The sequence below is a fragment of the Carassius gibelio genome, chromosome A12 (genome assembly GCF_023724105.1).
Source record: "Carassius gibelio isolate Cgi1373 ecotype wild population from Czech Republic chromosome A12, carGib1.2-hapl.c, whole genome shotgun sequence".
NCBI lineage: Eukaryota > Metazoa > Chordata > Actinopteri > Cypriniformes > Cyprinidae > Carassius > Carassius gibelio.
Genome location: NC_068382.1, coordinates 8,565,539 through 8,580,540, shown reverse-complemented (window position 1 = coordinate 8,580,540; position 15,002 = coordinate 8,565,539). Strand labels below are relative to the sequence as shown.

The 15,002-nt window shown below is 35.5% G+C and overlaps 1 protein-coding gene across 1 annotated transcript in view; it reads left to right on the top strand.

Moving 5' to 3' along the window:
* The first annotated feature begins 411 nt into the window (after positions 1 to 411).
* LOC128025061 (integrin alpha-X) overlaps positions 412 to 15,002 on the top strand; it is a 56,419-nt gene continuing 41,828 nt past the window's right edge. Inside the window, exons 1-8 of the mRNA XM_052611045.1 lie at positions 412 to 560; positions 1,765 to 1,810; positions 2,495 to 2,603; positions 3,558 to 3,661; positions 4,383 to 4,453; positions 7,022 to 7,130; positions 7,259 to 7,386; positions 7,544 to 7,692. Of these exons, the coding sequence (XP_052467005.1) occupies positions 1,768 to 1,810; positions 2,495 to 2,603; positions 3,558 to 3,661; positions 4,383 to 4,453; positions 7,022 to 7,130; positions 7,259 to 7,386; positions 7,544 to 7,692 (713 nt within the window). The 5' untranslated portion in view covers positions 412 to 560; positions 1,765 to 1,767. The remainder of the gene's footprint in view (positions 561 to 1,764; positions 1,811 to 2,494; positions 2,604 to 3,557; positions 3,662 to 4,382; positions 4,454 to 7,021; positions 7,131 to 7,258; positions 7,387 to 7,543; positions 7,693 to 15,002) is intronic.

Sequence of the window (15,002 nt, the reverse complement as noted above, 5' to 3'; positions counted from 1 at the left end):
CACTGAATTCAATGATGAACTGCCTTTAACTATCATTTTGCATTATTGACACACTTCCTAATGAATGTTGTTCAGTTGCTTTGACGCAATGTATTTTGTTTAATGTGTTTTATATAAAGTTGACCTGACTTAATTTGACTTAAGGCTGAGAATTGGCACCAATAATAAAACCAATAATTAAAATGTTTTGGCCAGATCAGGGCCAGCTAAGGCTGATTAACTTGGCTGAAACCTTTTCCTATTGGGGTATGAGATTGAGTTCAGCCAGCTTACCGTTTTTTGGCAATGCTGAGCTGAACTCACTGTTCTGAATTGCTTGACCCCGCCTCCAGCCTCTTAGCCCTGGACTCCGCTTTGGCCCCTTGACCCGTCGGCTCCACCATGGCCCGTTTAACGGTTGGCTCCACCATTGCACCTAGCTCCCTTTTCTTTTAAGTCTGTACGTTCCTCCTTTGTCGGGTTTACCAGTTGTCTTTCCTTCACTTCCAAGTGTGGATTTACCCTGTGTGTTGGATTTAATAAATGAGTTTTGTTTATCCACAGCTCCTTCATTCCTTCCGGTATGGTATCCTGACAATAATATATAGTCAATTGACTAGTAAATTGTTGTGACAAATGGTTGTTTGAACCAGCGCTGCAATTCTGCACTATTTAAGTCATGGCAATGTTTATTTATATAGCAATTCATACAATAGATTGCTTTTAAACTGAACAGTTTTACAGTATTAAACTGGAAAAACAGTGTCAGTGTTGCTTTTGATTAGAATTACACTCAACTTCTAATATAAAGCAACTCTCCAGTGTTTGTTTTTACTTGTGGAGGGAACTTTCTGATTTTGTTCAAAATTAAGTAAACAACGAACAAGCCACTTAAAGCATAAAAGTGACCAACAGAGGTCACCAAATTATTATTAACTGTACTAAACACACAAACAATTGTGAAATACATAAAATAAAAGTCCCATTTTTAATCCAGTGCAAGACATTTCACGTCAAGCTTGTTGACACCAAACATGACTGGCTTACACACATATTGTTTCACTTGAAATCAAGACCACTGCTAGTTTTATTTGTAAAAAAAAATGGCATTGTTTTATTTATAAGTTGATTTGTAGTCTTAATCCACAGTATTTGCCTCTCAATTTCTCAAACTCCAACGGATGCTACAAACTCCGCTCAAATGATTTGATGCATCTTAAAGTTCCTAGGGTTCAAACAGAGATAGGGAAAAAAAGGTTTTACATATAATGCCGCCTCCTCTTAGAATTACTTACAGGATACCCTAAAGCTTAACACTTTACCATCATTAAATGAGTTTAAGCTACTTTTAACAAATTACATGTTTTATCCTTTGGTAAATTATTGTTATGATTTATGAGAGTGTTTTTATGTTTTTGTTGTATATTGCAATGTATAATTGTATACTTATACTATTTGTTGCTGTCTTCTTGGTCAGGTCCTCTTGTAAAAGAGATTTTAATCTCAATGAGTTTTAACCTGGTTAAAAGAACTGAACTGAAAAAAATAAAAATAAAATAAAAATAAATAAATAAAGCACTAAAGCAACACCTCCTATTGTAGTTAAAAAAGCATTTTTAATACCTAATTTATTAACAAATTATGAATATGAGCTCATTTCCTCTTTACAAACTTGTCGTTCCCCTTTAGTTCAGATGCTAGTTACTTTCACATCTGTGAACCACATCTAGAAATCACTTTGACATACGACTTGACTGATGCATCATTCATATCTACTTTTGACAGGTTATGATGGCTCAGAACTTTTGCATCATATTATGTCTTTTTTGTGGTAAGTTTGCTCTTTTGTAAGCTTTCTTGTGTTGCAAGTCTTAAACCATTTTATACTCTTTTGATACCTAAAGACTAAAGATAAACTTGCACTGCAATATTCATGTTGTACACAGAGATAGATGAATGATTCAGTGTGTCATTGTAAGAATTTATATTAGAACTCTTACTGTTGCAGTTACTGAACATTCATTGTTAATCATAACATCTAATTTTATATAACTTCATAAGTTAAATACCTAGGCCATCTTTCTTAAGTAATAGCATATGTAATAGCATGGCCAGTCTTATGGATGAAAATGAAAAATTTCCTTTTAAGGCAAGAACAAACTTCCCTTTACAAACGTCTCATATGAGCTGCTTTTACTCATGCACACACAATAAAAATATCTCAGTGTACTTAACAGCTTTGCACGTTTTAATATATTTAGAATAAAAAGCAACGTAACTTGTCTGTATTTACAGACTTCAATGTTCTTTTGCTTTAAATGGTTACAAGACATTTTTGTTAGTTTAATATTTAATTGCCTCTATTGGTGCGAAAAAGTGATATGACCAGCTGCTGCTGTCTGTTTTGAATGAATGTATTTTTTGTTATAGAATGTTGTTTTGTCGAAATTACACTTTATAGTTACTAATTAATAATATATTTTTTTGTATATATAATTTCTGAATTTGTTTTTAGTATCTCAATCGGTGATGGCTTTTAACATTGATCCTTCTACCTGGAAAACGTTCACTGCACAAAAGAATGTTGCCTTTGGCTATAAGATTGTACAGAAAGACGCATTAAGGTGAGAGCAACAACCTCTAATAATCTATAATTTCCAGTAGCATACTCACAACACTGCCATCAGCTGCCCATTGAGACAGGAATAGGTTATTTTCCCAACATCTTTTAACTACCACAGTTAGTTTTGTTTTAAGTGGAATTTAGAGGTAAAGATGAATAGACGCTCGCTACTATAACAGAGTGACTTGGGAAAACTCGGAATAAGAGAATAGCGTGTGAATCGTCTTTGACTGTAGCACCCCCTGTTGACAAATATTGAACTTACAACAGTTGACAGACTACTTTACATAGCAACGTAATATGCAAACCTTAAAATGAATTATTTATATGATATGTCCCTTGCTTCTCTTTGCAAATAAATTTGTAAAATGTGTTATGATTTAAACTTTTAACAAAACATTAGTCAATCCAAAATGTTGTATTTCTATGACAGACCTTATCTACTGGTAATGATGCTGGCTACAATATTTGTCATACAGTGTTTCTGTAACAAACAAACAAAAATAAATAAATAACCTATACAAATGATAATAATACTATCAATAAAATGTTAAATTCTGAATGTTAATTACACTGTCTGCTTTCAGAGATCAATTGCTTATGTAAGAGATTTATTCACAATTAATTTCCGTGTTCTGGATCTTAATATTGATTTCATTTTTAGAAAGGTCTGTATCCATGATGAATGTGTGTGCACCACAAAAAAATTGTTGTTTCACAAAGGTCAAAATAAACAAGGAGAAGCATTGTGGAAAATAATATGATAATCCCAGACATATTATTGAAATATTATTATTATATGTTAGTAGTCATGTTTGGAAATTAAAGTTTTGAATAAATAGTTAATTCATTTGTGAATTGGGCTACACTGTTTGCACCATGTGTTTTTCTGCAGTTGCCATCGCCACTTCAGATCTGCCCCTGCTAACACATATTCTTACCTCTTTTCTTATAGTCTGATCGTGAGTGATCCTTTAATTCAAATCAGTCAAGATAAGAGAGGAAAGATTTATAACTGTCTTGTCAAACAAGGATCCTGCTCATCACAGAACATTGATGGTATTTGGGGTTTTGTATTTCAGTACAAATTGAAATATTATGTGCCACTTTCCACAAGTCTGGTATGTAGAGTCTTGGGTAATATTGCATGAACAGGGCCTGAAACACTTATTTTATTCTTATTTTCTTTTTCAAAAAATGAAGGGAGGTGCTCAACCTCCAGAAAATCACCAATCTCAGAAGGTTATAGTAAATATTTTATGAGCTGTTTTATTTCCTGTTTCCAGAATTTGGGACATCTAATTTAAAATCCAAGGTGATTAAATTGTGCTGCTGCTAGCCAGTTTTGTGCTAGCACAATCTTTAATAGATTATTAGGTAAAAAGATTAAACAGTTGAGCTTATTTGATAAATGAAGTATTTGTAAAATCTGATAAAAATTAAGCCTAGTTATGACATTAGGTCATCTCACCATTGTGTAGAAAGGATCAAGTGATGCGACTGCACTTTTACTTTATATATTATGACATGATTTATTATAATGGGGTAAAAAAAAATGGTTACAGGTTGATAATTGAAATAGAATTTTAACAGATTGTCAGGTTTTTTTTTTTTTACATTGAATAAGGTATATTATATGAAATTAAAATTATAAATAAGGTCAAGACACCTCTGGGGTGGCACAGGATCAAATTTGTACTTCCATCAATGCATGCACATCAAAGTTTTTTTTTTATTTTATATTATTTTTTATAAACAAACTGTCTGTATTTTAATAAAGTGCCCCCAGAAGCTGTCAACATGTCTCTTGGACTTTCCTTGGTTAAAGATGAAAGCTCTTCAAAGGTGGTGGTAAGTTATTCAGCACACTTTAGACATCAGTTACAAATTAAGTATATATTACTTACAGGTGCATCTAAAAAAATTGGGACCCACTTTATATTAAGTGGCCTTAACTACTATGTACTAACATTTTAATTAATAATTTAGTACAATGTACTTATTGTGTACATACATGTTTTTACATTGTAATTATATAAAAAACTACATGTAATCACATCTGTATTTAATTTCTGTAATTACATTTATAATTACACTGTTGACCCATACTTTACACCTTAACCCACCCTTAAACTTACCCATACCTCCAACCCTCTCCCTAACCTTACCCCATCCCACCTCAATAGAAGCAAAAGTGTTTTACAATACAATATGAACACAATAAGTACATTGTACTTATTTTTTTATGTAAGTACATAGTAGTTAAGGCCACCTAATATAAAGTGGGACCAAAAATTGGAATATCATGGAAAAGCTTTATTTATTTATTTATTTTAAAAAAGCTAACTTTCTTATGTTCTAGATTCATTGCATACAAACTGAAATATAAAACTTGAGTTTTTTGTCTTAATTCTGATGGTTATGACTTACAGCTTATGGAAAATTTTAAATTCAGCATATCAAAAAATGTGGATATTTTCTTAAAGATCAATCAAAAAGAGATTTACAGAACAGAAAGTTTAAAGATCTCCTAAGCAAGTTTAATTATGCACTCAATACTTGATTGGGGCTTCTTTTGCATGAATTACTGCTTCAGTTCGGCATGTCATGGAGGTCATCAGCCTGTGGCACTTTTGAGGCATTAGTGAAGCCCAGGTTGCTTTGATAGCGCCTTAAGCTCCTCTGTAATGTTTGTTGGATGTTACTTATCTTCCTCTTCACAATACCCCATAGATTCTCTTTGAGGTTTAGGTCAGGTGAGTTGACGGCAGTGGCTCAGTGGTTCATGTAGGTTGTCTACAAACCGGACGGTTGGTGGTTCAATCCCCTGGCTCCACCTGAACAAGTGTCGAGGTGTCCTTGAGCAAGACACCTAACCCCAGCTGCTCCCGACGAGCTGGATGGCACCTTGAATGACTGACACCGCAGTCGGTGTGTGAATGCGTGTGTGAATGGGTGAATATGAGGCAAATTGTAAAGCGCTTTGGATGGCCATGTGGTCTGTTGAAAGCGCTATATAAATGCAGCCCATTTACCATTTACCATTTTGACTGGCCAATCAAGCACAGTAATATCATGGTCAGCAAACCACTTGGAAGTGGTTTTGGCACTGTGGGCAGGTGCTAAAGTCCTGCTGCAAAATGAAATCAGCATTTCCATAAAGCTTGTCAGCAGATGGAAATATACAGTGCTACAAAATCTCCTGGTAGATGGCTGCATTAACTTTGAACTTGATAAAACACAATGGAGCAACACCAGCAGACATCACGGCACCCAAATCATCACTGACTTCAGAAACTTCACACTGGACTTTGGATTCTGTGCCGCTCCAATCTTCCTTCAGGCTCCAGACCTTGATTTCCAAATGAAATGCTTAATTTTACCTTCATCTTAAAAGAGGACTTTGGACCACTTAGCAACAGTACAGTTATTTTTCTCCTTAGCCCAGGTGAAATGCTTCTGATGTTTTTTTTTCTGGTTGAGAATCAGGAGTGGCATGGTTCTAGGAATGTGACAGCTGTAGCCATTTTCCTGAAGGTGTCTGAGTGTGGTGACTCTTGATGCACTAACTCCGGCTTCAGTCTACTCCCAAGGCTCTGGTCATCCCTGTTGCTTGTGCACCTTTTCCTACCACACTTTTTCTTTCCAGTCAACTTTCTGTGAATATATTTTAATACAGCACTCTGTGAACAGCCAGCCCTTTCAACAATGACCTTCTGTGGCTTTACCCTCCTTTTGGAGGGTGATTATGATTTTCTTCTGGACAACTGTAAAGTCAGTAGTCTTTCCCATAATTGTGGTTGCATGTTCTTAAGGAGCCCAAGAGGTACTAAGCATTTATATTTAAAATGAATCAAACTAATCAAGCTCAAAATGAAATATTCACATTTTTTGACATACTGAGTTTTTTAATTTTCAATAACCATCTTAAAAAAAAAAATATATATAATATAATATATATAATATATATATATTTCAGTTTGTGTGCAATGAATCTAGAATATAATAAAGTTGGCTTTTTTAAATTAAATTACAAAAAATAACGACCATTTCCATGATTCCAAATTTTTTTGAGATGCACCTGTTCTAATGCCTAAAGAACATAAAGCCATATAAAACGATCTAAATTATAAAAGGGATTATAAATGTTAAAAGACCTGATCTGAAAATTAGTTTTATATATCGAAGTAAAATTACCTTGTTTTTTATGTGTAATGTAAAATACGTTTTTTTCATTTAATATCATTTATTTAATTTATTTTCGTGAGGCAAATCAATAATGTTTGTTTTATTATCCGGTCTCAAAAAGCTAAACAGATATTGACCAGAGCAATAAAAGTGGTGGGATTGTGGTCTATATATAATATTAATTTTGACCCTTTTTACCTAAGTAATCTGTTTAAATTGCATCTCATTTAGATTTGTGGTCCAACCATTCCAAAGGCATGTGCAGCAGTTACCACATACAATGGCATGTGCTTTATCAGTGAAAACAATGTGTATCAACCATTTCCAAGCTCTCTGAGAGGTAAATATGATCATCAACCACAACGTTTTCCTTTTCTGATTAAGTTAAATATGTTTATTTTCTTTTGTTGTAACCTTACTGCAGTTTTAACTACATATGTACACACTTCTGTTTCTCTTTACTTTCAGAGTGTCCTGGTCAGATTGACATAGCCTTTCTATTAGATGGGTCTGGGAGTGTAAGGGAAAACAATTTTAAAAAGATGAAGGATTTTGTGACAAGTGTAATCAGGCGTTTTACTGAGCGGGATGCACAGGTAGGAGTCGTCTACAATTTCACTTCAATGGATTTCAATTCTAACTATAGCCAATGTTTTTACGCAAAAATGCAAAACACCTGTGAGGGATTATTTAAAAAAAAACAGTGACAATTATTGACTAAATAATGACAGTTTATCTGTTGTTGGTTTATAGTTTGCCATTGCACAGTACTCCAAGGATTGTATAATTCACTACAATTTTAATCAACTCAAAATTCAAGATGAATGGGAATCTAAGGTGACAGATATAAAGTACCAGAGGGGACCGAACACTTACACTGCGACAGCCATCATACAACTTGTGTAAGAATTATTTGTTACTACATTAATTGAAATATATATATATTATATATTTATATTTATATGTTTAGTAGATTTAGGCCCTTTCATAAACCTGGCACAATGCAGTGCCACACGTGACAAAAGTGTTTTTTGCAAGTTTCATTCCAACGCAGTTGTCTTTTTTTATGTCCTGTGCCACATTTTGAAATAGCAAATGCATTAATGCTCATTTGTGCTCCCATGGGCATGCTGGTCGGAAAACGAGGTATGTTCAGGCGTATTATTTTAAGGTTTTTAACCAATTAGCCAAGTTCTTCAATATGAAAGTCAGCAATCTCTCCAATCATTGTCAATTAATTGAAATGTATTATTTTATCAAATACATTTTTACACTGTATTGGGGAGAAATTTGAAGACTGAAAAAAAAAAAATGTATAGATTTTCTTTCTTATTAGAGTAGGATTTATGCATTCAGTACCATTTATCAATAATTAAGGGATTGAATATTATCTTTACTTTTTTTTCTCCATACTTTTTACACCCTCTTCTATCCATTTAGTTTTGAAATGTATGTATGCAACTTTATATTGTCCAGTTCCATTTTTTTTTGTATCATTTAATACATTTTAACTAAAGCATTTGTTAATTTCATAAATAATAATATGCTCCTGTTGTCTCCTTAATTTGATAAGTATTTTGCTGAAATTAATAGAAAATTCACTAGGTAAATAGTCAGAAATAAGTCAATAATCAATTCTTAACTTGCTGGAGGGAATGGGTCTTAACCACGAGACCTGTCTGAGATTAGGAGTGAGATATCTCCATACCTCTGTTAGTTTAAGACTAGTGCAATGTAAGTGTAAGTGGGAAACCAAATGATTCGACCGAGAAGTATTGCTTATGGGTGCGTGTCTATCAAGTGTCTCATCATGGTACAAAAGTAAAATATCGACCAACGACCAAACACATTATCTGTTGGATATACTCTCTTTTAAAACAGATATTACAGAGGAAACCTCTTGAAGTACATTTTGATTTAGTTTGTAATATGTTCAATATCGAAAACAGTTACTAACCAATGTCCACTGAGATAAAAGCTAGAAGAGATTATTTTCCCTGGACAGTTATCAAATAGAATTGCAGTACCTTCTGAGTGGCTAAGTAAAACCTTAACTCCCCATTGACTAGACCAAAAAGCAGAATCCGTTACAACAGAGTGTGTTTCTTGAAGAAAAATACAGTGAAAGCCACTACTTTTACAATTTAAGAACATTGCTTTTTTTTACCTAATTTTGAATGCCCCTACTATTTAAAACGGATTAAAAGACATAAAGACATGAAAGACATAAAGACATAAAAGAAAATGCCAATTTAACAGGAATCATAAAAAAAAATTAAGGAAAAGCACTTTTATGGGAAAAAACAAAATTTTCACCAGGTTGCGTAACCACAAATAAAGAACATACTGTGTACCACACAACCTAATGTATCTCCAAACAGTCAAACTCCATCCTTCCCGTAATCAGTTCAAGTAAAAAATCATGTTGAGTCAAGTTTTCCTTCAATGTAACCAAACGGTCTGTGGTAGTACACTTTCTTATCTTCCTTATGTGCTTGATTGATCAAAGGCCACAGCACAGCATTGGCCAGCCTGCCCTCCCTCATAAGATTTTCCTTGAATCAAACTCTGCAGTCCCAGCAGACTGACAAATTATTTTCTAATTTCCAAATTCAAACCCTGTATTTTCACATTGTAAACTGCATAATCATCTGCTTTGGTTTTCCTGGTTCCTTCTCACTGATTTGGTGCAGTGTGTCAATATCTTCTACTTTCTGAACCAGTTGTGGTGCGATTTCAGTAATAAGACCAATCACTTCCATGTGGGTTTCCTATTCAGTCTTCTCTTTCATTCCATAATCCATAAATTCTAGTTCTTTTATTCCGTTTGAGTTCAGATGTTTTACCCGCCAGATCTTTGTACGATGCTGTTAATTCCAGGAATACCTAATCCTTTTCTTCATCTTCATTGCCGTTTGTCTATGTTAGTAGCTAAGAACGAGTTAGTAGTGCATGTTGTCTGGTCAGAGGCTTTGCATTGATACACGTGGTTTCACACATCTCCTGTGCTGAGTGTGTGGGTGATAAGCAAGTACGCTCAGCTCTTGAGGGAGCTGAATGTGCTCATTGCACTAATTGTATATATTCGCATATAAGCATGAATTGAACATGTTCGACTCAAGAGCAGTTGGGTTGTGCTCATCGTGAGGCATTCGTGGGTGGCGGAACTACTGAAAGGGGAGTGCTTTACCATTTACCCCCCATTTACCCGAAATTGTATAGAGCATCTACATGAGTGCGTTTGCCTTCCATGGGAGTTGAACAAGATCATAGTGATTAATGGCAGTGGTTTCTATTATCTCTCACTTTCCAAGGGAATCTAGTGCTGGATCGAAGCGATTTTAGCTCCCACCAGAGCTGAGTGTATGCTGTGCATTTTGGACGAGGTGCGAATTCTCTGCCTGTTGTCCATGGTTTGACTCTCGCTTTTGTCAAGGCAGTTAGTCAGAATATTGGTAGGGTTTATAGGAAGAGTATGACCTGATGGGAATTTTTTTTACCTATGAGCAATTTTCTGCTGTTTCTAATTCCTTATACATAAGGAATGGTATCATGTGAATATCTAATCTGCAGTTCAGACAGGACACTTTGGCAAGTTACTTGAGTTTATTGAACACAATTTATCTTTGGTGGTATGGTTCCTTATGGGGGATCTTGCTCCCAAATTAATTGAACATACAAAAGCTTAAACATTAACCCCCCAAACATAATCAGAGGTATCACTGCCTGAAGAACCCCCCAAAACCAAACTTATTCCTGCAAAAGAGAAAAGACAATGTTATTGAGATATTCTTAATGCAGCCTAGTGGCTAGCAGAGAGGTATTCTCCACTCAAAAGTAGGGAGAGAATAGCAGGCCCCTCTTTAATTTAAGTAGTCAAAGCAGCTAAGGGTGTTCTCTCCAGCGGGAGAAAACAGCAGGCCCTTTTTCTTTTTGAGAAGTGAACACACCATGAACACACACCCAGTGGGCAGCACTTTAGCCATGGGGATTGAGGGAGGAAGAGAGTGCTTTCCTTTTTGGCCTTTGCTGAGGGATAGACAGCAGGCCCCTGTAGTTATAGCAGCAAGAGTGTTCTCTCCAGCGAGAGAAAACAGCAGGCCCTTTTTCCCACGGCTACGAATGGGGAATAATCAGAGCAATCGCTTGCAATTAGGGACACTCACGCGGTGTTTGCACACTTTATAACAGATGAAGTAAATAAAATGCAGTATTTGTCAAAAACACAGACGTTTCAAAGACGTTTTCATGAGCAACAGAAAAACTTTTTATATACTGCTTAATACAAGAATGAAGTTCAACATAATCATACTATTTAAATACTAATACAGTGGGGTAAATAAGCTTTTATCTGTGTTGTATGATAAATGTGACTCAGTACAACAGTGCAAATACATAAATACATCATTCTAAAAACACAGATTTGTGGCCATTATTGGAACTTCAAATGTTGAATAAACCCTGAAACACACATGATCGCTGTCATGTGGTGAATCTTGCAGCTCCTTGCAGTCACTCTGGAGAAACTGCGGTGGCTGAGTCAGCCGGCTGCTCTTGAAACACTGTTGCGGTACTTTGATACCACATGTGACAGTCACGTGGCGCCAGCGCCATCTCAAGTCGGATAAAGTTTTTAACCGGCATGCACTGCTTCAGTCAGATTGCGATCGGTTTGCGCAGTGCTATGTGAGTCGAACGTACCTAATGCCTGATAATTAGTTGAGTCCGTTGCCTAAAGTATCAAGAAAAGTTTGTTTTATTGTCAGTTCTTCCACATGTACAGTACATACATGCAGAGAATTGAAATTGCATTACTCTCAGACCCATGGTGCATACAGATAACACTAACAGTAGAGCCTAAAATAATAAAATACAACTATACAATAAGGGCATGTAATTTTTTTTAAACAAAAATAAAAATAAAGTTAAATAAAGCAGCACAAGGCACATGGTAGATAGAGTGCTAACCAGGGAAGTGAACAACAGTGCAGATAAATAATGTTTTATAGTCTTGACTTTGCGTCTACCAGCGTCACTTTCAATTTTCCACTTTCAAATTTCGGTCGTGCCTGCAATTCTTCCATCGGGAGATTAATTCCGAAGCTCATTCCTCACGAAGGTAAACAATCGGATCCATACATCTAAAATATTGATCTCCCAGCAATCAGCCAACCTCACTCCTAAATCCATAACATCAGGGCAGCCAATATATCGAGCAAAGATCGCAAGGCCCTGAACTCGAATGGCTCCATTACCCCGCAGCGCACAATTAAAATACACTTCACTCAGATTATGGATAGAAAGATTGATTTGCAAGAAAAGGAAACCAACTATGTACCTAAATGATTAACAATTATAGGCACATAATGTTTTTTATACAGTCTATGGGTTTACCACAAGTAAATAATCAAACAACCAACAAGTGTAATTAATGATCAAGTATTCCTCGAGTATTCCTAGGCACCTCTCTCCAAGTCTCTAGCCAACGTGCCGCACTGGCTAAATTTTCAGTACTTGCTTCTTTGTGTGGTTAAGAGAAAAAATCATGTCTTTTAACTTCTAATAGTTGCTAGGGTAGTACAAAAAAATGCTAAATCACAAATGGCTATATTGGCAACAAAACAGGCTTCAGTTCCCACCCCAAGCCGCAGAGGTCATTATTAAGCAGGAGGAGGCTGCCTCCCCTGACAATCTTGGCCCCTGCTCATCTCCCACAGCTCTCTACTTAATTTAAAATCACAAATTATTTTTATAGCAATATCACTGCCCGTTCCACCAAATGCTGTTGCCTTGGAGAAACATCCAATGGTTCACAACATCCAGGCACAAATCCTGACAGTGCGGATATGTATCCCTCATCTAAGGCGGTCACTAACAATTAATTGGGTAACAGAGTTTTCCGTGGATTATTCTGTTGATTTACCAGATAATTCTAATTTCTATCAATGGTAAAAAAAAAAATCTATTGAACAAACTTAACAAAACGCCTCCCAAACAGTATAATGTACATGTACATTATATCAAAAGCCTTCAAAGGGCTCCAACATCCCAACAATAGTTTCTACGTCAATGTACAATCTAGTCCTCGTTTGGCTAAACATTTATTTCAAATGTACACAATCTTTAATATTTGGACAATTCTTTACAACAGGCATGCTACAGCAATCATAAACCCTTGAACATGGCCATCAAATGTTGCCATTTTTCATTACGTTCAGCTACAGTATTTCACTAAAAAAATCTGTTCAGCTTTCCCCCATAAGTGGCTTGAATCAAAGAAGGGTTTTGATCAGCATTTTTGAAGCCCCTGTCTTCTCAGTTTCTCATTAACCAATTGTAGTGGCTAATAGAGCTGGGTCCGAGTTCACCTTTGTCGAGTACGAGTCAAGACCAAGTCCACAAACATCAAGTCCAAGTCCGAGTCCGAGTCCAAAAGGGGCCGAATTGGACTCAAGTCAGAGTTCTTAAAGGCCGAGTCCGAGTCGAGTCCGCCCGAGTCCAGAAAGTAATTAAATTAAAAAAGATTATAAATTGGTATTGTACATTTTTACATTCTATTCATATTTTAACCTTTCAACCCATTAAACCAATGGCAATATAAAAATTTAATAAAACAAATACCACTGTTACATCTAGTCATTTCCATTGAACATTTTTCTTTTATGTCAACAGAACTAGTTTCCTATCAAAAAAGGTTTCAAATGTTTTATTGTATTACAAGTGCATGCAAATACAAATTAACCTGTTTTAGTATTGTATCACACTATATTGTCCTCCAGTTAAAGCTGACATTTCAGTTATTTAATGCCTCTCCCCCACATTTGACAGAGGTAAAGTGCAGCCAATGAGGAGATTCTTAATGATGACATTATGAATTTCTTATTGGTCATATATATATATATATATATATATATATATATATATATATATATATATATATATATATATATATATATATATATATAATTTTTATTTATTTATTTTTTTAATATGCATGTTTCTAATCTGTATATTGTAGATTATGTATGGGCCAAAGGGGTTTTCAGGGAATTTGGACTACAATTAAGACTCTAAAGACTCCATGTTTAATAGGAATAAGGGATGATTTATGAAATATCTTTACTGTATTTATAGTTAATGATGACTCATTCACAAATTGAGTTCGTAGTAAACAGAACATGAACACAAGAAGAGCAGCTGATGATACTGAATGGCAGCACGTGCCGGTTAGAGCGATTCTCGTTCTCGAGTCAAGAACCTGTTGCATCGGTTTTCGGGTCATCAGTAAACTGAACCGAAAACCGTTTATTTTGGATGCGTCTGATTAGAGAACAGAGGAGCTGATGATGCTGCGCATTCGTGATTCAGCGTAAAGCCGACCGACTCACAACGCGTCTGAACCGAAGTGATTATTTTGGTGATTGATTCTGAACTGATCCTCTGCTAATGTTATGATGCGGGTAAACCGAGGGCTTGAATGAAGGGCAATCTGACAAAACGTAAATTCATTTAATAACAAATACAGCGCAATGGATTATGTATAGTAAGCGGATCCTGGTTTCTGCGCTGATGACACCTAATTTACTTTATATCTTCAAGACTTAAATCCTCTTATGCACATTATTGCAGTAACTGTATATGGGTGTGTTGTTGCAAAACTTAATTGTAAACCTTTTATGATTATGAGGTTTTTAACTGACTGAGATTATTATTAGTGACTTTATTTATTTGAATGTTTGATAGACATCGCCAATGCCAGTCATTACTTCGAAGGTAAAAGAACCATTTATTGAATCAAACTGTCCGAAAGAACCGGTTCGCGGAAAAGAATCGAACTTCCCATCACTAATCCACATTGATATCAAGTGAGTGAAGTGTGTGTTTTGTCTGTAAGCATGAGATGATATGCTACTGCTGCCTGCCGGTGTGGTGCAGTAAAATGACATAAGGGGAGACATTCATTAATTTATCATCTCAATTTTATGCTGGTTTTATTGTTACACACACAGACACGACTGTACTCGGAATATTTTCCGAGTCCAAAATGTTCAAGTCCGTGTCAAGTCCAAGTACAAATACACCCGAGTGCATGACAAGTCCGAGTTCATTCAAAATTGGACTTGAGTCCGGACTCGAGTCCGAGTCCAAGTTCGAGTACCCCAACTCTAGTGGCTAATCTGAAAATTCTGGGAGATGAAACTCCTAATCAATC